Source organism: Sceloporus occidentalis, unplaced genomic scaffold, assembly GCF_023333645.1.
Source record: "Sceloporus occidentalis isolate IW3139 unplaced genomic scaffold, rSceOcc1.0.p SCAF_143, whole genome shotgun sequence".
NCBI lineage: Eukaryota > Metazoa > Chordata > Lepidosauria > Squamata > Phrynosomatidae > Sceloporus > Sceloporus occidentalis.
Window position 1 is genome coordinate 491,773 of NW_028317123.1, and position 26,524 is coordinate 518,296.

Here is a 26,524-nt window from a genome sequence, read left to right on the forward strand (position 1 = left end):
ATATAGTAAAAAACCAGTAAAATGTAAAAATAATTTCCCTCTGATGTCACTATCAGGGGAACCTTCAAGTTGAAAAAAAATGTTAAAAATGTTTTAAAAAAGGCAAAAAAAAATTAAAATATATATATAAAAAATATATTTTTGTGAGCAAGTCCTAAAATTAGCACATTAGCTTAAAACAATTCTCGCATGGAAAGAGTTAAAATACTCGCATATTAAATGCCCATGGGGTGTCTACTTTAAAAAAATTTATGATTTGATGGGGTAAATTGAATTGGCCGGATTCAACAATGTCCCAATTAACACGGGGGGGAAGGATGGCCACACATCTAATTTCCAATTAGAAAAATGCACACGTACCAAATGTGGCCTTTTAGTTCCCCCCAAAAATGACAAACCCATTCATGTGGGGTATCACAGTACTCAGATGTTGCTGAACACATATTGGGGTGTTGTGTGAAAGCGGCATATACCAGGAGCTGTAAATTCATACATAAAGTAGGTGTGTGTGGGAAAAATACACACACAAAAATACTACTGCAAACTTTGAAAAAATGCTGGTGGTAAAATGTGTGCATGCAAAGAGTTAAAATACCAGCATTTAAAATACCCTGGGGTGTCTAGTTTTAAAAAATATATGGTTTTGTTGGGCACACTGAAATGGCCCGGCTCAAAGATGTACCAAATAGGGCATGGGCAGTGGATCCCCAAATGCCAAAGTTCAACATTGAAAAATGTGCATGCCCCAAATGTGGCCCTTTTGCCCCCAAACAGCCAGGCAAAATCATTCATGTGGGGTATCACTGCGCTCATGAGATGTTGCTGAACACATATTGGGGTGTTTTGTGATAGTGACATATACGAGAACTTTTTAATTCATACCTGAAGTAAAATGTGTGTGGAAAACCAAATGCAAAAAAATGACTACCACAAAGTTTGACAAAGACTGGTGGTATATATGGTGCATGGAAAGAGTTAAAATACTAGCATTTGAAATACCCTGGGGTGTCTAGTTTTCAAACATATATGGCTTTATTGGGCATACTGAAATGGCCCGGCTCAAAGATGTACCAAATAGGGCATGGGCAGTGGATCCCCAAATGCCAAAGTTCAACATTGAAAATGCGCATGCCCCAAATGTGGCCCTTTTGCCCCCAAACAGCCAGGCAAAATCATTCCTGTGAGGTATCGCTGTACTCAGGAGATGTTGCTAAACACATATTGGGGTGTTTTATGATAGTGACATATACCAGAACCTGTTTATTCATACCTAAAGTAAAATGTGTGTGAAAAAACAAATGCAAAAAAAATGACTACCATAAAGTTTGACAAAGGCTGATGGTAGAATTAGTGCTTGGAAAGCGTTAAAATACTAGCACTTGGAATACCCTGGGCTGTCTAGTTTTCAAAAATATATGACTTGATGGGGTAAATTGCATTGGCCGGCTTCAAAGATACCCGAAATGGCACATGGGGGAAGAATTACCAGATTTGGAAAAAAAGGCTTTGAAATAGCAAAACGCTACCTGTACTTTTTGCCCCATAATGTGTAGAAAAAAGCAAAAAAACATAAAAACATTGGGTATTTCTAAACTCAGCACAAATAGTAGAATCTATTTAGCAGGTTTTTTCATTAGATTTTTCAACTAAAAGTTCTAAACAGTCATTTTTTCTAAATTTTTCACCATATTTTATACTTTTTTTTAATAGTAAATAATATGATACAATCAAAACAATCTCATCTAAAGAAAGCCCTTCTTGTCCTGAAAAAAACAATGTCTAATGTGTGTGGGTTGAGTAAACGGGAAAGAAGAAAATTACAACTAAACACGAGCAGCGCAGAAATGTTAGAACGGCCATTGTCACGAAGGGTACAAAAAGTAAAATCAGCCTTTGTCACGAAGGGGTTAAAGAACTTGTCACCTAGCCATGGAGGTTGTCATCATTTATCCTGGACGGTTTCACCGGCGGGTATCGTATCCCACTAACCGATTGTCTCAACCGGCCACCGTTTTTGTCAACAACAAATGTCAATTAAAAACCGAGCCCTTTTTTAGGGTTAATATTCAATTTTGTCCGTTGTTAGTATTGTCATTTTGAAAATGTTGCATTATTGTTAATATCCAGGCTATTTTCAAACTGCAGAAATTGCTAGGGTTAATATTCAGTTTTGTATATCGCTAGTATTGTTATTCTTAAATGTTGTATATTGTTAATATTAAGGTTATTAATTAAATTGTATAACTTGTTAGTCAATTTTAAATTTTGTATAATGCTAATAGTATTTCTTTTTAATTTTGTATATTGTTAATCTTGTTTTTAAATTGTATACATTGCTAATATTAGGGTTCAAATGTTGTACATTACTATTTTAATACGATTTCTTAACGTTGTTTACATCGTTGCTTTGACCGTTATTATTAAACTTGCAACCTTCCTCTGTAATAATAATAAAAATAGATGAAAATTTCTTATGGATCATATTTATTAAACGCATAGTGAAAGACGGGTGGGCGACGGTAGACGAGCGGCCTCCAGACTATACGCGCTCTTAATTAGCAGTAAACAACGGCAAGCTGACGTAAAGTGCGTAAAGGCGTATTTAATTTATGACTATGGCTACAGGGAGATGGAGCCGGAATTTTGTTTTCCGGTGTCAGAGTAACCGAGCTGTAACTTGTGAAGAGCGGAATCCGTAAGCACAGCGTTAGGGCAAAAATACTTAAGGCGTTGAGGCGGGAACGTACTGGCATGCGCATGCTCATTAAATCCACTGAAGCTGGCTCACGCAATTTACGTTACTCACGCTAAGTGCGCATGCGCCGCGGTCGTACTAGTATAGCTATGCCCCCGTGTGCGCATTCTCAAACCCACGTCTTGAGTCGCGCATGCGTAGTGCGGCTCTGCAGGCTTCTCTTTTGCCGGATAGGGAACTCCGTGCCCCGTTCCTACTCTACTATATAGTGAGCTGTCCCCCCTCAGTGTGTGTTTCACGGGGATTTTAAGCAGCTGGTGGGAGGGGGCAGAACCACACAGGAAAAAAAAAACCAGGTATCGTTCACTTATTCTAATTTAGGGGCCCCTGGGAGCCTTGGTGGGAGGGGTTACAACCAGGAACTGGCATCTGATTAACACAAGGATTGAACACTTCCTGTGCTGGAAAGGGGGCGTTGCTCTTACTGACTGTGGGGTAACAAGTACTCATTGTGTGTTTTGTCCAAATGCAAGTATTTTTGTGTGTTTATGTGTATAGAGCGTGTCATAACCTAACTTCTTAAGCTGTTCCTTCCCGTTATGTTCGTTCGTAAACCCATCAGACCTAAGCCAGCATGTTGCCTCTGATTTAAATGTACACGTGCAGATACATAGGCAGGGGCTGGCTTGTGCATGCGTTGTGTTGGACATGTTTACACGTATGTACCAATGTATAATAACCATTCATTTGTCTGTAACAGTTCGCAGACATCGACGTGGCCGCCGCCATCAACACCAGGGCGTGCTGGCCATTGGCCTTGAAGAAGGTGAGATGCATCTAAAGGCTATATTATGATATGTCGGGAGTGGTATACTTCTGTATGCTGTGCGTTGTACATGTTTACACGTATGTACCCGCGTATAACAATCATTTCTCTGTCTGTAACAGGAAACCTCCTCCAGGAGGAAATCGATCGCCTTCTAACAGGGGCGGTCCTTCTAGAGGCGGAGGAAGGTAAGATGCTTCTAAAAGATGTTTTATGATACATCTGCAGCTTTATACTTTTGTATGTTGAACATGTCTACGCGTATGTACGTGTTTATAATAATCATTTATCTGTCTTTAACAGAGCAAAGCCTGCGACGTCTGCAACAGGGTCTCCGCAGGGACGTAGGAGGGTGGATTATTGGAGTGGAGGAAGGTGAGATGCATCTGAAAGATATATTATGGTACTCAAGAGTGTTTGTATTTCTTGAAAACTGTTTTTTGTCCGGTTTATAAACGTGGGTTTATTAACGTGTGTTTCCCTCTTAGCCCACCACCTCCTCCAGCGGCTCAATACTATCATGGCCAGGATGCCGAGCCCTCCTCCCCCTGCGGAGATGACCACCGGCCCTGTTGCAGAGTCGTGGTGCTACACGCAGGTGAGATACCATAATGATTCATTTTTTTATAGGAAATGGGGAAGGGCTGCAAAGTACGACTTTAACCACCGTCCCAGTCTTACAATATGGCTATCCTGGGACATTTGTTTGAAGTCATAACTTTTGTTTTGCTCCAGATCAAAGTCGTGAAGTTCTCTTATATGTGGACCATCAATAACTTCAGCTTTTGCCGTGAAGAAATGGGAGAAGTTATAAAGAGCTCAACATTTTCATCCGGAGCCAATGACAAACTAAAATGGTGAGGACTTGTAACGATAGCTGTGGAGGTGTGCAAGGAGGGCATTGATTGACTAATAAGTGATAGAGCTAATTTTATTATCTATGAATGTGTTTATCAGCAGTCTTCATCCATGTTACTGGGTTAACTGCTGTCTCCCTTTCTGACAGGTGCCTTCGCGTGAACCCTAAGGGGCTTGATGAAGAAAGTAAAGATTACTTGTCTCTCTACCTGCTGCTGGTTAGCTGCCCAAAGAGTGAGGTGCGAGCTAAATTCAAGTTTTCTATTCTCAATGCCAAAGGCGAAGAAACCAAAGCCATGGGTAAGTATCCATTTTTTCTTCTGTGTTCTTCCTTTTGTTTTCATCAAGCCCTCCCTCCAACGCACTCCCTATGTTTCTGGTTTGCAGAGAGTCAGCGCGCCTATCGCTTTGTACAGGGGAAGGACTGGGGCTTCAAAAAATTCATCCGTAGAGACTTCCTGCTCGATGAGGCCAACGGCTTACTTCCCGATGACAAACTGACACTGTTTTGTGAGGTAGGTAGGACAAGGAGTCCGTTACAAGATTTACTTGGCATGAAATCGCTTGTGCCATGTGTTTGTTTAGTGTGCCCACCTGGTTCTGGCCTGAAACAAATGTTTCGAACGCCCTTCTTCTTTTTCTCCCCTAGGTCAGCGTGGTTCAGGATTCCGTTAACATCTCTGGCCAGAACACCATGAATATGGTCAAAGTTCCTGAATGCCGCCTGGCCGATGAACTCGGAGGACTATGGGAAAACTCACGTTTCACCGACTGCTGCCTCTGCGTGGCTGGTCAAGAGTTTAAAGCGCACAAAGCCATTCTGGCAGGTTGGTGGCGATTTAAAAAATTTAAAAAAAATTATACAATTATTTCTAGCGTTTCCACCGCTTCGCAGGTCGTTGAATCAATGCCTAAAGTTTGCCGTTTAATGTGAAGTTAACTAAATGTATTCTGTCCCACTTAGCCCGATCACCTGTGTTTGGCGCTATGTTTGAACATGAGATGGAAGAAAGTAAAAAAGTAAGTTTCACATTTTCGGGGCTGCTAAGTTACCGGGCTTTTACTGAAATTTAAGTTCTGTGCCTTTGCTGTCAAAACTAAGCAAACCTTCTTTTTTTTCTTTATTTTTTTTTTCTTTATTTGTAGAACCGCGTCGAGATAAAAGACGTGGAGCCTGATGTGTTCAAAGAAATGATGTGCTTTATCTACACCGGCAAAGCGCCTAATCTGGACAAGATGGCGGATGACTTATTGGCGGCTGCCGATAAGGTGAGTGCGGGAGGAAAGCCAGTGTTTGGTTCCCAACAACTTTTTCTTTCGGGAGACAGCCAGGCAAGCTGGTCCGTGCGGGGTTTGCTTCACTGACAGAATCTTGTAGAAAGGAGACCGTTTTTAGATGGTATGCGGTTCAGGATCTTTTTATTGAAGATGAGAGGGGGTTATGTGTAGGGGGAGGCATTTAAAAAGTTTCCTTTTAATGTTTGTTTTTTGTTAGTCCAAAAGGCACCTTTTACTGGGATAACACTATTCCTCTTGTATTTTATCATGGTGGTTTTAGTATAGATCTTTGTACTCGCTAACATTCCTGTCTACCCGCAGTATGCCCTGGAACGCCTGAAAGTGATGTGTGAGGAAGCTCTCTGCAGCAACCTATCTGTGGAGAACGCAGCAGAGATCCTGATCCTGGCTGATTTACACAGCGCTGACCAGCTGAAGACCCAAGCTGTGGACTTTATCAACTAGTGAGTGTGTTGGGATTGAGTGTATATTCTATTGTCTGCATGTATGCTATATACTACTCCTTTCACCTTGTGAACAATGTTCCCTTTTTATAGATGACCAAGTCGGTCCTTCCCCATATTTTTTACTTGTTTGTTGGACTTATTCATAGTGGTAACCTTTTTGTTTTGCTCCTTTCAGCCATGCATCTGACGTTATGGAGACAGCTGGGTGGAAGTCTATGGTTGTTTCCCATCCACATCTGGTAGCAGAAGCATACCGCTCCCTGGCTTCAGCCCAGTGTCCTTTTCTGGGCCCTCCACGCAAACGTCTGAAGCAATCCTAAGAAGTTCCTGCAGGACCTTCCATCTTTCTCCTGAAGTCGATCGTTATTCTTCATCCCACCGTAAGAGACATCTGGTCGTCATTGTAGAAGAAGGAATTGAAGAGGAAACGTGCAGTTGGCGCTACCATTACATCGTGTGCTGCCACCTATATTTCACCTTAAGTACGGATGGACTTCTTCCTTCTATGTCGGAGAAAAGTTGGAATACAAGACCTGCTGCAGAACTATGGATTTTATGGACATATTTCCTGACTTAGACTTACCTAATCACAACTGGTAGCAACAGCTTTCCAGTTCCTGTTTTTTAGTTCATTGTCGTTTTCTGGGTCCTCCATGCAAACGTCTGAACCAATCCTAGAAAGATCCTGCGGGACCTTCCATCTTTCTCCTAGAGTCACTCATGATTCTTCATCCCATCGTAGGAGACATCTGGTGGTCATTGTAGAAGGAACTGGAGAGTAAACGTGCAGTTGGCGCTACCACTACATCGTGTGCTGCCACCTATATTTCACCTTTCGTATGGATGGACTTCTTCCTTCTATACCGGAGAAAAGTTGGAATACAAGACCTGCTGCAGAACTATGAATTTTATGGACATATTTCCTGACTTAGACTTACCTGATCACATCACAACTGGTAGCAGAAGCCTATCAGTTCCAGTTTTCAGTTTATTATACTTTTCTGGGTCCTCCACGCAAACATCTGAACCAATCCTAAGTAGATCCTGCAGGACCTTCCACCTTTATCCTGGAGTCATTCATGATTCTTCATCCCATCATAAGAGACATCTGGTGGTCATTGTAGAAGAAGGAATTGAAGAGTTAAACGTACTGTTGGCGCTACCATTACATCGTGTGCTGCCACCAATATTTCACCTTTCGTACGGATGGACTTCTTCCTTCTATCCCAGAGAAAAGTTGGAATACAAGACCTGCTGCAGAACTATGGATTTTATGGACATGTTTCCTGGCTCAGATGTTCCCATCCACGGCTGGTAGCAGAAGCTTACCGCTACCAGGCTTCAGCCCGTTGTCTTTTTCTGGCTCCTTCAAACAACTATGTCGATCCTGCAGCACTTCCAGCTCGTTATTCATCATCCCATCATAAGAGACATCTGGTGGTCACTGCAGAAGGAATTGGCGAGTAAACGTACAGTTGGCGCTACCATTACATCGTGTGCTGCCACCTATATTTCACCTTTCGTACGGATGGACTTCTTCCTTCTCTACCGGTGAAAAGTTGGAATATTACACCTCCTGCAGGATTACAGAATTCAAGGACGTATTTGCTGGCTCAGACGTTCCTCATTAATTTATAGGACCAGAGAGACGTTTACAGATGGAAGACCCTCCTTGTTCATATTTAGATATTAAATAGTTGAGCTTATTGTAACCATCTTTTGTATTTTGTGCTACGAAAAAAGGACATTGTGATGAATGCGTGTGTGCGTGTGCGGGAGGTGTCAGCCTGGCCTAATCTACTCTGGGATCCATTTTTATTTTCTGCTTTTTGTGTCTGATTTTTATGCACTTCTGAAATTGTTTTAAATGTGTTTTATTCTAACTACCTGCTTCCTTTTTTTTTTTTTCCCGCTCTGTTATGGATCCTCACCGCCATGACATTTCTTTTTATTTATTTAATTATTTTTTTTTTATTATTTTTTAAACTCTCCCCTGTTTGGAGGGGCTGCCACTCATATTTCATAGGTTGTAGATTAATTTAGAATTTTTGGAAACATAAAAAAAAAAATTATATATATATTTTTTTGTACTCTGCACCACTGTTTTACCGATTTCGTTTAACTCTTGCTATGGAGAAGCAGCGGTCTGATATGTAATCTCCGTTACATGACTGTTACATAGAGCCTTTCCGCTCTCGTGGCTAGCAGAATATGAAGGAAATTGCGTTAATATATTATTTTTTTATGTATTCATTTTGAGTGTGTATAACTTCCACAGGGTTTCTGATTGTATTATGAGACACCTTCTAAACTTACAAAATCCACACCATATTATGTATAGGGGGGGGGGGAGAAGAAAAAAAAAAAAAACATGACTTTGACCTGTCTGCTTGATGTAGTAACTCACAGGCTGGAAAATGACTTGTTTGCATGTATATACAGATATTATTTATGTCATTTGTGTACACTCTTATTTCTCATCTGCATGTCATAATTATTTCTCTGTTGCTTTGATTCAGCGCTAAAAATTCTTCCAGCTGCGCATGAACTAGCTGGGTAACATCGGTGAGCGCGGTAATCGCTCAGCTGCAATAAATAGGACAGCTTTAAAACATAACCCTAAGAATTGGGTGAAAATACATTATTTTCACCCATTTCGTATTGTTAACAATTAACTTTTATTTTATTTGAGCTCTCTTACAAATAGCAAAGAGATGGAGGAGGGATCCGTTTCATGACCGCAAAGGTGCTTACTTGCTGATTTCTAAAAGCTCATGTAATAAAAACGTGTCTTGAAAGATATGACGTATATTTTATATACATATACATATATAAATAAAAACACAAATATATATAAATAAAAAACACTATTTATACATATATAAAAGCTTACTATATATATAAAAATAAAAAAGCACTACATATATTAGTGTTTTTTTTTTTATTTTATCTAAGTGTTTTTTTGTTTATATATATATATATATTTTAGGATTATATATAATGTGTGTAACACACTTTATATAATCATACTTACATGCTTATGAAAGGATAAACAGGTTTGTATCATGGATCAAAGCCACCGCTTTGTTTCCTCAAAGTGTTAACAGTATCTTTAGAACATGGCCTTGATATGCGCGCTGTAAAGCGGGTTTGCCCCATCCTGTATTATCCGCGGCGGCTGGGTCACATTGCTTTTACATTACATATAACCATTTCATTCCGCTGTATTCATGTTTGCGAGGAGGTGGGACCCGATCTGTGGCCGGGATAATCCTTAGCCGGTCTCTCATCTATTATTGTTACGTTACAAACCTTGGCCTATGGACCCTCGCCAGGGATGTCGTGTTTCCCATTCAGGCAGCACAGAGCAGCGCCCAACAAGAAGCCGTCAGGACTACTCGTCGCACGCGCCGCGGTTACCGTATGCGTTGGTAACATCAGTCTGAAACCCTTCCTTCTGCCAGCACCCGCGCCGGGGATGTCGCAGCGCTGCGTTAGTGATTTCATCTCAATCCGAACAACTGTGTTGCATTTTTTGAGAATGTTACTGACGGCTGAGACTAAATATCTTCGCTCGTTCTGCTCCAACTCCAGAGCCCTCGGACGGAGCTGGCGGTACCTGTATGTATTGGGGTGCTTTGCTACGCGGTTCTGGGGTCCGTGCGGAGTAACAGTAACTCTCTGTGTCGATTGTGTGGGATGAGACAATGGAACTCACAAAGGTGTCTTGATCAAAAACACAACAACTTTCCATAGTGTCCACGTCGAAGCACGCGTTCATATTTACTGGGCGTTGGTATCAACGCTGACGCCACATCCTAGGTCACGGGTGTCCAACCTGCAGCCCTCCAGCAGGTAGTCTGCAGGACTACATCTCCCATAATGCTCCTTCAACCAAGGACCTGGCAAAGGAGTATGGGAGATGTAGTCCTGCTGCAGCTGGAGGGCCGCAGGTTGGACACCCCTGTCCTAGGTGATGGGATTCCATCTCCAACAGAAGCTCCTATGAAGACTGGGAACTCCATCTCTACATGTGCCGTGTTCAGGCGGCACGTATCATATACCTTATCGTGCGTTTGGGTAGCGGTGGGTCAAATTTGGGAAAGGTCACTTAACGGGAAGGTTATCTCCCTTTCCATCCCGATTGCTCCATACGTAGATCTCCCCCTTTAGAAAGCTGGGTGAGGATCGTCTCCAATGCGTTGAGTTCTCCTTAAAGAAAAGTAATGGGTTTTTTTTGTTCTAGAAATCAAGAAATTCTATAATTTAGATTACGGGAGCTACTCATCTCTTTGGTTATGACATCAGTTTGTGACGTAACACCGGACCTCAAGCCCCCATCGGCCAATCTGAATCCTCCTTGGCTGCCATAGGCCCGGGACGTTCTTTTCCAGGGGGGGTGCATTGGTGAGTCTGGGGGGGGGGGTGGCATTTCTAGGGTGCATAAAGCACATCTAGGGGGGCAGAGGGGAATATCTATAAGTAAGGTGCATTATGAATTAAGGGGGACCTTAAAATGGCTATTGGTTTTTACTGTTAAAATACTGACCAATATGTTTTAGGTGGTAAAAAAGACCGCCCTACATAACACAACGTGAACTGGAGCTGGCACCGTTGGTTCACAATCTCGTATTTGAGGAGGAAAACTTAATTGGGCCAGTTATTGATTAAAAAACATGATTTTCATAAATACAAATGCACGCCGCTTGGTCACCGGCAGCCGCTGACTCTACTGTCCTCTGTAAAATGATCCTACACGGATTAACGTTGAGGCTAATGACATTCAATCGGCGTCCATGTGTATGCCGGTTACCGGGTGACAACGATGGGGGCGCACAATCTGCCGAGAAATGGTATGGAGTCCATAAATACAAATATATTTGGTGAATAAATAAAGAGAATGAACAGTTTGAGCCAGGAATGAGGATGGGATCCCCACGGGAGGTATGTGTAAATTCCATTATTTTATTAACCTCTACCACTTCTGCTGGGCGGCTGTTCCACTTGTCTACACACCCTCTCAGTAAAGTAAAACTTCACCAGTAACTGAACTGAAACAAAATATTATATATATATCAAAACCAGTTGGCTGCACGTACTGTCCTATACGGTAAGATATTCCAGTCTTGTCTCCACATATATAAAAGGCTAAGGGGTTGCTGCGTAGATGCAGCTGCACACTTCAGCCACTAGATGTCGCTACAAGAGACAGCGCAATAGCATCACAGCCGTCGTACCATCCTAGAGGAGCAGCTATAGCGGGAGAGGACGCCTGCTAGAACTTCGCCTATAGCCAAATATAGGTCCGAGAAACCAGCCAATCAATACCTTCTATTTTGTTATACACCGCTACAAAATCTGCTGGCGCTATATAAGTAAAATATAATGATAATATACTGTGACGGCGTAAATCTGGAGAGATTACAGAGTGCTTTAAACTGTAAATGCTGGATGATGGAAGGAATTTGACTCTCTTTACACGAGCCCAAGGCTCCGCAGACCGACGAGCGGCGCACAGAACGATCGCTTCCTCCACTTCCTTACAAAACCAGCGCGTTCCGTGTCAGAAATATTAACCTCTGTCAAGTCTAATGAACACTACCACCGAGCATTATCCTCCACACATACTTTACAACAAAGACAGGGTGTAACACACACATACACACTATACATACACACCATATATACACACACATACGCCATACACACACATACTCTATATACACACACACATACGCTATACACACACATACTCTATATATACACTATATACACACAACATATACACACACACTCTATATATATACACTATATACACACACTCACACATACACTATGTACACCCACATATACACTATACACACACATACAATATATACACACACATACACTATATGTACACTATATACACACATCATATATACACACACATACGATATATACACACACATACAGTATATATATACAGTTACACTATATACACACACATATACACTATACGAACACACCATATATAGACACACACACCATATATACACACACATACGCTATATACACACATACACTATATACACACACATATGCTATACACACACACACACATACACTATATACACACACACTATATACACACACATACACTATATACACACACTATATACACACACACACACAGGACGGCAAAAGCTCAGTGGGCCACCCTCCAACATAAGTCAATACACCCATGTTATCTGGTGGCCACCTTAATAAGTAATTTACTAATTTACTAATACCCCAAACTCCCTAAAGCAGCTCTTTTTTAGGTGGGCAAAAAAGGGAAGAGCGTAACCCTCTAACCCCCCCCCCCCCATCTTCCACCTGCTACATCCCCACTTATTACATTTATTAGGATCCCCGGGGCGTTGCTGCGTAGAATTGTTTCGCAGCCCTTAGCAGACCCGGAAAGCTGATATTTTCTGCAGAATGGATTTTTTTTTGCCCGTTTTGAACCATTCACTATTACCGATAATCCCTTTTGTCGGCCCGATCGCGGCCGCCCTCCTATCTGCATGCCTGCTTGCGCTGGAAAGCATATCAGGAAAGCAGTTGATTGACAGGCTTTTTCCTTGTAGAAATTAAACTTGTTATCCAACGGCGAAAAGAAACACTATTTCTGTTTTTAGTGACGCTGGATAAATGATATTTTCCAAATATAACCCCCCCCCCTATAGCATTTAATAAGCCATCAACTGCTTTCCTAGTAATAAAAGTGATATTGGTAGCCCCTGAATAAAATAAATGTTATTAGAACCATAAATTCTATTTTAATATAAAGGGCAAATCCAAGGCCCCCCCCCCGGTCCATAACTCATTAGCGGCAAGGCAGAGCTGGAGGAACCATCGCGAGGGTCTGTTTATTTTGTGGTAGAGAATGTCAGGGACGACAGCCCACCTATATGGATATGTGGGGAAGAGGTGGCCTTAACTGAACATGGTGGTGCCAGGCGGTGGGCCAACTCATAGGCGATGCTACGGCATAAGTAGGTTGAGCAGCTTCTCAGAGCCTCAGCAGACAAAGGAGAACGACGTAGGTATCTCCACAATAAGTTTTTTATGAAAATATGGGTTTTTTTTTGAGAATTTTACCATATTTAGGGCTCTCTTTAATGCAAATGGTCCCTCAGCCAACCCTTTGTTTGTAGGCCCCTAAAGTTTCTCAAGAGGTAACATCTAAAAGGTCCTCTTGGAACCCAAAAGATGGCCCTTATAGAGTATAGTAGTGGACGTTTCCGAGGAATGAAATACATCGTTTCAGTCACGCGTCTTGTAATAGTTTTTTTTCCCCCCTATTCTCCCTAAAAACCTAGATTCCCCCATGGATCAACTCATGAGCGCTATCCACGCTTAAGCCGTGTCCAATCATTCCGAGCCTTAATTAACCTACTGTATAGATTTGAAGGTGGCATATTTTATTTTATCTTCCATTTCAATTAAAAAGGACAATATGAGGTACTTGAAACCTCATTTATCTGGCATGGTGTAAATTTTGCATGCGCTGTAAGTGCTGTAAAGTGGAAATTTCCTCTAAAACCAAACAAGTGTTTGTCCAGCGGTGATTACTTGAGTTTTTAATTAGATTTTCTCTTTCGATCTGTCCTGGGACGCTCATTAGTCTTTGATGCAAATTCTCCGAGCTTGTTTACACTTAACGACTTTCTGTTTAGTTTAATCACCTTGGGTATTAACGCTTTGACCTACTACAGGACACGTCTACATTCCATCTCCCAGAAATATCCCTCTCTAGATTATCTTCTTCATACGCGAGACCTAATCTGGAATGGGACCACACCAGAGACCTCACAATGTAATTGTCAAGGCCCCTGGGAATCAGCGTAGCTAAATGGACAGGGAGCATGTATGTGTGTGGGTGAGTGCATGCTCAGGGCATGTCCGTGTTTTGATTGGGGTATGTTAATTGAGGGGCGGGAGACCCTAGGTGATATAAGGTGCCCTCTGGGTGACCCCGGTCACTGTCCTTTTTTACAGACACGGCCAACAGTCTTACCTGCTTCCCTCCCTCCCTCCCTATTTCTTGTGTACTAACTTTCTTTCTTTTGTCACAGCTGGCGGTTTGAGTGTCCTTGCCGGTCTGGTTTTGGTAAGTGATGGAGTTTGGATGCTGGTGGAATGGAAGGCTCAGTCCTCCCCTGACCTCTGGTGTTTATTGGACGTGCCCACCGAGCTTGTTGGACGGCTGGTGGTTAGCATTGGTGGTGGGACAGCGAAAGGTAGCTGTCAATTTTGTTTGGACGAGGGGGGGAGGTGAGTACCTGTGGTCTGGATTGTGCAGTGTGAGAGGCCGGCAAGGACGGGGTTAATTCGGTTCCTGTGTTGGTTATGTTTTGAATATGTTACGGTAATGTGTTATGTATATTTGTATATTTGTATTTATTATTTATCGGTTATTGTATATTATTCTTATTGGTTTATGGTGTTTTGGGCCAACACAGTGTTTTATGGTTTTATAATAAAATTGTGCTGTGGCCTGCTTTATCCAATTTCGGTCTCCGTGTCGTTATTTGGTGGGTTAAACTGGTATTGGGTTTACAATGCACGATACACACTACCTACATACATGTCTAATTAGCCATGTGTAGGAGAGGGATCTTCTACCGTTTGGTGGACCTATAGGACAAGGACCTCATGGTTATATTCCATCCATCACCGATTTAACGCTTTTTATTTTGGATTTTCCATCATTCATCCAATAGACAGCTGTAATTAAATGTGTTCTTCATCAGACGTGACCTTCTCATTCATTAATTAAGTCTTTAGAGTTATCAGTCGGTTCTAGATGTCAGTAGGATCCTATGTTTGGCGGGACCTCTAAACATGTCGTTGACCCATTTGGATCTCATGGCTATGGGTAACGACGTGGCTCCTTCGTTGCTCTAGAAGAAGACCTTAGACTTAGGGTCTGAACCATTGAGTCATAGATCAATCATGGCTGGAGATAATGAGGAATCAGAAAGATGACAATTATGGAGGTAAAAATCTATTTATTTGGGTTTGAGTGAAGATGTCGAGGATTTGGTGGATAGGGAGGGTAGATGAAAGAGAAATTGACAAGCGGGTATCACAAAAAAACACACAATGAAGAAGACAAAGAAATAGAAGATGTTACAGAAAACGAAAAGTGGTGTTTTTTTAAGTGACTGCAATCAGGATGCTTATCTTGTAAGAAGGTAAGATGTACTATTTTGAGGTCTAGTGGAAGAAGGATTGTGGGAGTTCTAGTCCCGATGTCATTAGAGGGGTTGGGCATTAGGAGACGGAACGGAGGAAGAGGTGGAGGTATAAGTTCTAAAGGATGGAGGAGAGGACACGGAGACGTAAGAAGGGAGGGGGAAGATGGATGTTGTGTTGTGGCAGAACAGCTGCTGTTGGGATCAGATCAGAAATGCTGAGCTGGGATCATGCAGACTGGTAATTAGTGATTAATACGCACAGCTACTGGGACCGCACACACTCTTCCATACCGAGAGAGAGAGAGAGAGACAGCGGAGAGGGAGACTCAGACACACAGATACCATAAAAGAAGCACAAGGAACCCAGAAGCTTTGAGGTCTCAGCGGGTTTTTAAAAGGCAGAAAAGGAACAGACGTGAGGGTTTTATCGGCCACAAAAATCGATACAGCATACATATTCTGTCCACACGTATATAAATATACATACATACACATGCACACGTTTGTATATGCACGAAATGTATACATACTCTAGAAGTGTTCACTTAATTGATGTATTTTGATCTTGGTATATACAAACAAACCCACATCTATGTACATAATATATTTATATATATATATGCGCTGGCACGCTTCCATGTTTATACATATCATGTCTATGGTTTAAGGCAATAAAATAATGTATAATCAGCAAAATTAGTATTATTTTTAATTATTTCTGGACGGATAAATCTTTTTTTTTTTTGTTGTTTTTTTTTTTTGTTTGCGATAAGGCTACAGAGACAATTTCCATAACAGCACAGAACCTCAAAAATATTATATGACCACCACCCAACTTGTATATGCTTTTTAACTACTAAAAGTAAAATTTGTTTATTAGCAGCCTTCCAGATCTTCAGTACGTAACGTGTGTGTGTTCTTTTTACCCGGCAGTTAAGGTGTTAATGGGTCGTCGGACGTAATCTTTGAAAAAAAAACAAAAAAACAATTACAGTATTTCAGAAACAGGGGCAGGATTGTCCACTTGGAGACCTGCTTGCCCAGTGGGACCATCTGCCACATGTTGTCCAAAAGAAGTCCACCAGCCGTTGAGCGCTGAAGATCCGTGGTCCATCTTGGCTGGACTGCATTTTATTGCAACGTAGGTTCCATAGGGAGGTAAAGCGGCCACATGGCGATGACACTTTTTAACAGGTCAAAGGGCCACTGAGGTGCAAAGTGGCAGTTGCGTGTTAAGTGAGCAAAGGAGGCAGCGACTTTCTTAAGGCGTAAAGCCAGGGACGTGGTTGATGGGTCTCATCTTGATGCAAGGTGACCTCATGTCAACGAAGACTGAAAGGTCAGAACCAGGTATCTACTAATATGTAAGGGTTAATTATTTGCATATACTTTGCATGTAGGGGCAAAACCTCACGGTGTCAGGAGTGTTTCCAGTAATTTTTAGGAAGGGATAGATATTGTTCTTGATGTTTCTCTTTGGAGGACGCTGGACCCTTCATACCCTCCTGTGCTCATAGTCACATTGACAGGCTTATCCTCTGCGTTATTAACTAACCCCTTGGCTGCCAGTTTAATTAAAACACACATTTTCAACCATTTAACAATTTAGGTGCTAGCCTAGACATACTAATATACCTAACAACCTAGCCCTTCAAAGAAAGAGAGAGCGGAGATCCGGGTGCCTTCCATCATACTTCCAGGCTGCCCCGCTAATGTTATGGCCAGGTGACAGTCGGTGAAAACATAATTAGGACATCACTGCATATATTATTATTGTGAATCAGACATAATATCCCACACATCACCTACACGGTAATCAGTCTACTCGTTTCCACAAATACACAGATATCACGATGGACCAGACCAAGGCACAGGAAGTCCATGAAATATAGACCCAAAATGTAGAGCCACTTAGGCAATCCCACTTCTAAAACCATCTGGTACCAGTTTTTCATCCAGAAGGTGAATAAGGAGAGCTGCTGTGGTAGTTGTAGTCAGGACAGACCTTTTGCACCAGTCTGTAGTCGGTGGTGTAAAACGAGACATAAACACAAACAATCTTGAAGGGGTGGGAGCAGGTCCAAGCAACCCGGCTGTGAGTTTGCTGCTGGTGGCAGGTCTTTGACGGATCATGGGGACATAATCCGGTCTTAATGGCCTTGTCCACTTTTTCAAACTCTACCCTGCAGTTAAAGATTTTGGATTCTTTTGCTTCCGCATACATTTGTTGCTCCATGTCAAAGTCAAGGACTTTGGATGGTGGAACCAGGCTAACAGAAACGTTACCCTGACCTGTGGAATTGTGCCGAAAGTAGACACTGAAGGACCCATTACCATGGTCCACCACCTTCCCTGTAATAAGGAGGTTAAGTTTCACCGTCTTGATATTAGAGTAGAAGTCCCCCCAACCAAAGACCTTCTTAGCTTTTCCAGTGGACCTCAACACCGATTGGCGCCTGCTCCTTGATGGAAGTGGTGGCTCTGGATTGTGGCCCAGCTCAGAGAGGCTGCTGAGAACATCCCAGATCTCAGGAGAATTGGAAAGAAGCTGAAGAATGGTGGAGTTGGATGGGCTGGCGCTGCGAGATCGAGATGAGGAAGGGGACTTTCTTCTTGGGATGCGAGATCTGGGGTGAGGTTTGGTGTCGGATTGATCTTCATCATCAGGGTCACTAGAGGAATCGTCCTGGCCACAGATGACCTGCATGGGAGAAGAACAGTACTTTAAGAAAGCATGTAGATAAAAGTAGACTACAAACCTCTTTCTTTATTCTTGTCCCTAATCAATTCCTATTTTCGCTCTCCTCTCACATGGCTGCGCCTAGTTCTCTCCTATTTGTTGGCACGATGCTCTTCTATCTCACATTTATTCCCCTCTCCTCCTGATCTTCCCTCCATCCCTTGTTCTTATCTTGTTTTCTTTTTCATATCTGTCCCCCCTCTCCGTTCCATCTCCCCTCTCCCTTCATTTATTGATATGCTCTCACCTGAAACCCCGAGCAGTAGCAGATGCTGCGCCCGATAATTAGTGATACTGAGCACAAATCACTATAACCAGTTTAATGAGAGCTGAGTAATGTGCAGACACCTGACCTACACCCCGTGGGTATCACAATGTCAAGGAGATACACCTCTTACGGCTCACTTATATAAGTATCCATTAATGACAACGGAACACGAGAACTTCTTGAACCCGCATGCACACGTATGACACATGACACAGTGTAACAACGTCTATCTATCTATCTATCTATCCATCTATCTATCTATCTATCTATCTATCTATCTATCCATCTATCTATCTATCATCTATCTATCTATCCATCTATCTATCTATCTATCTATCTATCTATCCATCTATCTATCTATCCATCCATCTATCTATCTATCTATCTATCTATCTATCTATCTATCTATCTATCTATCTATCTATCCATCTATCTATCTATCTATCTATCTATCTATCTATCTATCCATCCATCTATCTATCATCTATCTATCTATCTATCTATCTATCTATCTATCTATCTATCCATCCATCCATCTATCATCTATCTATCTATCTATCTATCTATCTATCCATCCATCTATCATCTATCTATCTATCTATCTATCCATCTATCTATCTATCTATCTATCTATCTATCTATCTCTATCTATCTATCTATCTATCTATCTATCTATCTATCTATCTATCTATCTATCTATCTATCCATCCATCTATCATCTATCTATCTATCTATCTATCCATCTATCTATCTATCTATCTATCTATCTATCTCTATCTATCTATCTATCTATCTATCTATCTATCTATCTATCTATCTATCTATCTATCTAGCTCTCTGTCTGTCTGTCTCCAGCCAATGTTATTTGTAGTGTTTTTGTATATTTTTAAAATCATTATCCCAAGACCATGACACAAATATCAGATACACAATACAGACACACAAAACAAAGGGCCCAAAAACCTCCAAAACCGGCAGAAAATCCAAGAAAAGCAACCACTGGCACATCAGCAGCCACAACTCCCAACACGCTCAGCCAACACGCCAAAGTCCGCTTTCAGAAACCGCTTTACTGCAACGCCTCGCCAATAGGTAACGCCGGTATCATCCGGGTAACCCACGGGTGCTAACATGAACCGCACACAAATTCTTCATCCGCCGCTGGTGTGGGGTGGGTTAGCGGTGTGGAGGGCAGCGTGTGACGGCGGAAGGCTCGCTACATTTTGCTATTGCGGGAAAGGGTTAATAGCGAGGGATGGGGATAACCATGGAGATAGGGAGGGGGAATAAGGCATCTAAATGAATTGTGCCCAGAGGGAGTTTTATAGACCAAGAACAACACAGACGCACAACCGTTGCACACGGACACACAATAACCCACAGCTCGTCAGTACATAGAGGAAACATTACGTGTAACTCACTTGGCACGGATATACACAGCGCAACACAATCCACGCAGTGATACACAATACACAACAAATTGTATTAATTACAATTATAACCACTAAGGAACTGACACACTCACAACACAAAAAACTATGGCGATGGTCGAGAGCCCGTATTTATATACACCGGTAATACTGATAGACAACCGAGGCAAACAATGCACACAACAATGCCACGGGGTCACAGAGCGTGCCGGGGGGCCCATAGGTAATGGGGCAGCTCCAATGGCAGCTTGTGCCTGGGTAAACTCTGAGGATGATGGGATTTGTAGTTGCATACACAGAGCGGACATGTATCCGTCAGTTGGCAGGCAGCACAACATACATATACAACAGTAGTGATGCACAAGGTATGGATGTCACACAATGTGATGTCATTTAACGCCACATCTAGTCGTGCTGGAGAGTGCGAGTAGTGATTCCTTTTAGTGGATCGCAGCGTCCGCCTCGCACAATTTTGGTTGCAAAAATTGTTTGCTCTGCCCCGGTTTCTTTAGGGGTCCGTGAACACACATTGCATTGTTACAGCTAACGCACAACTGCCATGCAAGTGACATATAACACAACGCGCTCTTTGGATAACATTAGTAGGCATACGTAACCTCTGATAATATAAATTGCGTGGATTCTGACTCTCATCACACTCAGGCCAGCCGACGAGAGATAAGTTATTACAATAAGCTTTTATATAGTAAGACACTATACAAAAATACACAACAGTGATGCTGCTGGATGAACATTAATGAATGCAAAAAAAGGAACACCCATACACAATTAATTAGACGCTGTTATATGGCAACGGAGCAGAACAATAAATCTTATTAGTCTACACGGCTACGCGCTCAAATTCTTCAATGGTAACATAATTACTATACTGATACACAATAAGGAAACTACCCATTGAGTTAAGTAACAAGGAATAGACATCTGGCCAATACATCGATATATACATTAATAAAGACATTTATATATATATATATATTAATATAGACATTTATATATATATACATTAATATAGACATTTATATATATATATATATTAATATAGACATTTATATATATATACATATATTAATATAGACATTTATATATATATATACATTAAAATAGACATTTATATATATATATATATACATTAATATAGACATTTATATATACACATTAATATAGACATTTATATATATATATATATACATTAATATAGACATTTATATATATATATATTTATATAGACATTTTTATAGACATTTATATAGACATTTTTATAGACATTAATATAGACATTATATACATTTGTAAAGACATATACATTTAGATAGAACATTTATATATACACTATTAGATAGACATGTATAGATACATTTTTATAGGCATTTATATAGATATTGTATTCATTTATGACTTAGATAATAACACAATGTTTACAAACAACAGGTTCAAGAATGAGTGATGTTTATAAATAAAACAAAAGTGCAATTTCACACAATATAAAATAATACAGTCAGACAAGGCTGGTGCTGTCTCAGCCAGTCCTGAGAATCCACAGTCAGGGGGTTATTGGATATTGGATACAGACCCAGAGCTGTCTCAGCCAGTCCTGATAATATATGGCCAGTGGGTCATTGTGCATTAGATAGAGACTTAGCACTGTCTGAGCCAGTCCTGTTAATATGCCACCAAGGGGTCACTGTACATCCAAACATACCCAGCACTGAGCCTGTCCTGATAGTATACTGCCAGTGGGTCACTAGATTCAACCCCTGGGCTACCTGAGCCTGTCCTGGCAGTCTCCATTCACCGTACCATCAGATCACCATACATATATCCACCATTATGTACTCCTTTTATCCATACATGATACCATCTCTTTCATCCATTTAACCTGTTGCTGTCATGAGGTCACTCTGCTCCTTCATGGGACTGACATTTAACCCTTTAGACATCTCCCTGCCACTAGGTCTCTGCACTGCTCATCCATCTCTAATAGATTGCAATTGGGGTCACAGCACTACTCCAGGGGGGGGGGACCCCCTATAACCAGGAGACAGCAAATAAACACATCCATAACTAACAGAGTATTATCTCCATGTCTGTCTGTCTGTCTATCTATCTATCCATCTATCTATCTATCTATAATCTATCTCTATGTAATCTCATACAGCCCTATGAATCACATTATACAGACAGACTAAAGCCAGCAACAGGTATTTAGCATAAAATAGCACTGGAATTATTTGGGGGGGGGGGGGCGGCATATTGATGTTGAAGCTAAGATTTCCCAATAAATCCTCTAAGATATTTACCCCAGACATCTAAGTTTGCTTTATTGCCCCCAATGCCCAGTGTGAACATAATAAGAGGTTAGCAATAGACGGATGGATATTAAGTTAACATTCTACAATAGAGAGGCAGCAGGTGTGACGGTACAGAAAGGATGGGGGGGAGAGACAAGGGGTAAGAAAAGAGTGAGGGCAGAAATATGTGGGGCTGAGGGGGAGACAGGGGGCTGCAGACTGGGAGAGAGACAGACTGAGGGGTGGGTGGGGAAGAGTGAGAGACAGACACAGGGGTAGGAGAGGGTAGAGAGACAGCCCCCAGGATCCCTGCACTCACCAGATAGATGCTCCCCTGGACCAGGAAGATGAAGCAGCATTGTGTGAGCTGCATGGTGCTCAGGAGCCCGGGGTGGCCGCAGCGCACTCACCTGCCCCCAGCATCCATGTGTCTGCTCTCTCTACACACACACAGCCTCTGATCCTCCGTCACTTCTTTCCCTGTCTCTCATTCCTTTGCCCTTCTCCCTTACACCTCTCTCACTCCCCCTTCTACTGTCTCTACCCCACCCCTCCTTTCTCCCCCCCCCCCTTTCCTCTCACTCCTTACCTCCTATCTTTTTTTCACCACTCCTTTATTATATCCTGTTTTTGGGGTAATTCTCCCCGTCACCCTCTCTCCACTCTACTGTCTCTTGTGCTTTTTAATTCACTCTTTCATTCCCTTCTGATCTCTCCCTGCTGTCGTTTTTCACCTGCTGCCTCTCTCCTTTGCTCCCGTCTCTCTCACACCTTTCTCAGCTCCCATTGGCTTACCCCACTCTTGCTTGCTCCCTCTCTGTCTGTCTCTCTCCCACCTTCTAGGGTCTCTCACCCCCTACCCCTTGTTCCACCCTCTTTTCCTTCCTTGTGTCCTTCTATTTCTGCCTCTCTCTCTCTCCCTGACCTTGTGTCTGCCTCCCTCCTGTCTTTCTCTCCTCCCCTCAGACACTCTCTCTTTCTCACTTTTACAGGTAGTCTTTATCAACCTCTCTCTCTCATATTATCTACTCTTACTCTCTCTTCCTCTCTCATACATTTTAACTGTCTGTCTCTCACCCAAACACCTAGACTCTGCTTCTTTCTCTCATATTCACTCAGTCATAGATACAGACTCTCCCCCTCTCCCTTCTTCTTTCTAAAAACTCCCCCTCCTCTCTCACCCTCTCCTCTTTTATCTCACCCTCTCCCCTTCTATCTCACCCTCTCCTCTTCTATCTTACCCACTCCTCTCTTCTGTCTCACCTTCTTCCCCTTCTCTCACCTACCTCTCATTTCTATCACACTCACTTTTCTCCCTTCTGACTCTCTCTCTTGTCTCGCTGCCTCTCATCTTCTCTCTCACCGTCTTTTCTTCTATCTAACCCACTCTCCTCTTCTGTCTCACTTTCTTCCCACTCACCCACCACTCCTCTCTATCAAATGCTGCTCTCCCTTCCGATCCTCTCACTTTTACTGACCCTCATTTCCCGTTTTTCCTCACTCTCTCCTCTTCTCTCTCCCTCTGCTCCCCCTTTTCTCACCCTTTCCCTCACTGCTCTCCCTGTCTGTCACTGAAGCACTTGGGTCAATAGATAAGGTTAGAGATAAGGCTCTTCTGTTAGAATCAAAGGATAAGGAAACACTGATTCCTATTAACCCTAAAATGTTTGTGCAGGGTTTGGGGGTTAATAGAAAAAAATTGCATATTGTGATTATATGCAGGGGTTATAGGGATTAATAGGAGGAGTTATAGGGAGGGGTTATATGGAGTAATAGGAGGAGTTATAGGGAGGGTTATAGGGATTAATAGGAGGAGTTATAGGGAGGGTTATATGGAGTAATAGGAGGGGTTATAGGGAGGGTTATATGGAGTAATAGGAGGAGTCATAGAGAGGGGTTATGTGGGGTAATAGGAGGAGTTATAGGGAGGGGTTATATGGAGTAATAGGAGGAGTTATAGGGAGGGGTTATGTGGGGTAATAGGAGGAGTTAAAAGGAGAGGTTAGGTGGGGTTATAGGAGTTATAGGAAGGGGATATATGAAATCATTATTAGGAAATGTTGCATACATTCCGCCATTCCTAAGGGCGCATTTCTTTAGCAGGTGTCGTTTTAGGCCTGACTAGCCCTGCAGGATTTAGTCAACATTTGTAACGTATCGATAGCTACTTATACTATGTAACCAAGTGAGGCATTCAGGGGAGGAATAAAGTATTTTGTTTACAAAACTTTATTTAGAAATAGATTTCATCGTTTCTGTAAACATTGTTGTAACATTTAGGGCTGTAGGACATTGCGAAATAATGATCACCAACAACCTGGGCGAAATCAGGGGAGGAAAGGGATTTTGATTTTTTTAAAAAGGGACACTTGGATGGTATGGGTACGCATAGGCTTTCTTGACTGATTGATTCAGAAATTAATCAAAACCTTTTGTTTATCCCATAATGTAATTAATAGAAATCTTCTTGCAATGCATTCTGGGCTGTGGCGTTACTGCCTCGCATCCTCTGAGGACCTCCATGCTTTGTTTCCTAAAATTGCATCAGGACCAAATGCACATGGGGCGCAGGGACACCGCACACATCCAGCGACACAGGTGACACAAACACATGCTCCCCCGGGGGTTAAAGCCACAGAGCGGCGACATGAAAACCTCTCCACCTTTAACTCTTACAATGCTGAGTTTTAAATTATGTGATTTCTTACATTTACATTTTTGCATTATTAGGAGGAGTTATATGTAGAAACAGGAAGGGTTATATGGCGTAATAGAAGGAATTATAGGGAGTAGTTATATGAGTAATGGAAGGAGTTATATGAGTAATAGGTTAGGTTATATGGAGTAGAAGGGGTTATACGGAACTATATTAAGTAAATAAAATATAATAATAATAATAGTAATAATAATAATAATACAAATTCTAAAATAATAATAATAAAGGAGAGTCGATAGAGTTAATATATATATATATATATATATAACACTTGCAAGCATTACAAAGGTATGTCTTACCTTTGTTGTATTCTGAAATTAAGGGGAGTTGTTGGGTGTAAGTGAATGTATTGATAGGAGTTATATTTCCCTTTATTGGTGATTATTTGGGTTTTATTTTTTAACAGTGAAAAATAAGAGCTAGGGAAATTCATGGTAATCTAGCACCATCAAGTGGCCATTATCAGAACTGCAGCTTTGGTTGTCTGGATTATTACAATACTGACAGATGGTAAAGTATGTATCAAGTAAGCAATCCTAGACATTTTATATTTCGTTTTTGTTTAGATTTATTTGTGTATTTTTTTTCTGCACACAATCATGTAAAGTTACCAGCTGTTACCGGTTTCCAGATTAAATCTATAATATTTTGTCCTTATCATAAATTAATCATTTTCAACCCATAGGAAGAGAGATTTGACATGATGGAAAATATTCCAATCCAAATTAAAAAAAAAAGCCTTTTGGTGGTATTGGGGAATAAAAATAATAAAAATCCATGTTTGGTTACATAACTGTACTCAGGAAGTAGAAACTCATCCGCATCGTTAGACCTTTTAAAAAAAAAACTAAATGCAAAATAAAATGCAACCTCAAAAAAAAATAAAAAATAACAAATTAACTATTCTGTAAATCAAAGGAATGTCCAAAGTTTGTCCAAAGCTTTAGAAAATAAGAAAAAAAAAATCTCACAATGCATTTGCAGTAAATACGTAGCTTGCCGATGGATGCTAATAGCGGCCTGAAATGTTGCATTGCTACTATGTTCATGGATGGAATCAATTGTAGGATTTTCGTACACCTCAAATATTTGTTGTGAAAATGTTGGAATAATATTAATAATTAATAAGATTATGTTTTATGTGATATAATGATTTATTGTTTTATATAGTGCCATCATATTCCGCAGCGCTGTACAATAGGTACTGGCCAAACTTCTTAATATCCCTTGGTTTGAGTGCCAAGCTTAACTGATAATTGCGAAATATTTTTCTTTTTGTTTTCTATATTTTCTCCCGAATTTATCAATTTGAAGCATTTTGCAGTGAATACGCCACAGTACAAAGTAAAGGACCTCGCGGATCAGCGCATCCGCTGCTTGTATTCATTATTTTGAACTGTGAACAGTAAATTGTCCTCGTGTATCAAAGATCCAACAAGAGGGACCTTTGTCTAATATCAAGGAGCATCACAATGCGGTTTCCACAATCTCTTCCCCCGGGAAAATCTAATCTGCTAAGCGTTTGATTAACACTTCATCCGGCTCACACCGCATCTCCTTGGACCTGTAGATGGCAGCTTTAAATGGCAATCAAACTTTTAATTTTACCGCACAGAAAGGCAGTCGATAATCTCTGATTTATACCCAAAAAAAATCTATTTAAAAAGGGGATAATTGCTGTAGAAATTACAGAATTAAGAGTGGCGAACA

The 26,524-nt window shown here is 41.3% G+C and overlaps 2 protein-coding genes across 2 annotated transcripts; one reads left to right on the forward strand and one right to left on the reverse strand.

The window, feature by feature from the left end:
* Positions 1 to 4,041: 4,041 nt before the first annotated feature.
* On the forward strand, positions 4,042 to 6,444 carry LOC149280928 (speckle-type POZ protein-like). Its single transcript, XM_089499887.1, has 9 exons — positions 4,042 to 4,119; positions 4,257 to 4,378; positions 4,528 to 4,679; positions 4,767 to 4,894; positions 5,029 to 5,206; positions 5,344 to 5,399; positions 5,526 to 5,648; positions 5,979 to 6,121; positions 6,300 to 6,444. Exons 1-9 carry the CDS (start codon positions 4,042 to 4,044, stop codon positions 6,442 to 6,444), a joined length of 1,125 nt encoding a protein of 374 aa, XP_089356013.1.
* A 10,858-nt stretch (positions 6,445 to 17,302) lies between these two features.
* LOC149280929 (neurexophilin-3-like) lies at positions 17,303 to 22,471 on the reverse strand. Its single transcript, XM_089499959.1, has 2 exons — positions 22,418 to 22,471; positions 17,303 to 18,052 (listed from the first exon to the last, which is right to left on the reverse strand). Exons 1-2 carry the CDS (start codon positions 22,469 to 22,471, stop codon positions 17,303 to 17,305), a joined length of 804 nt encoding a protein of 267 aa, XP_089356085.1.
* Positions 22,472 to 26,524: the final 4,053 nt, after the last annotated feature.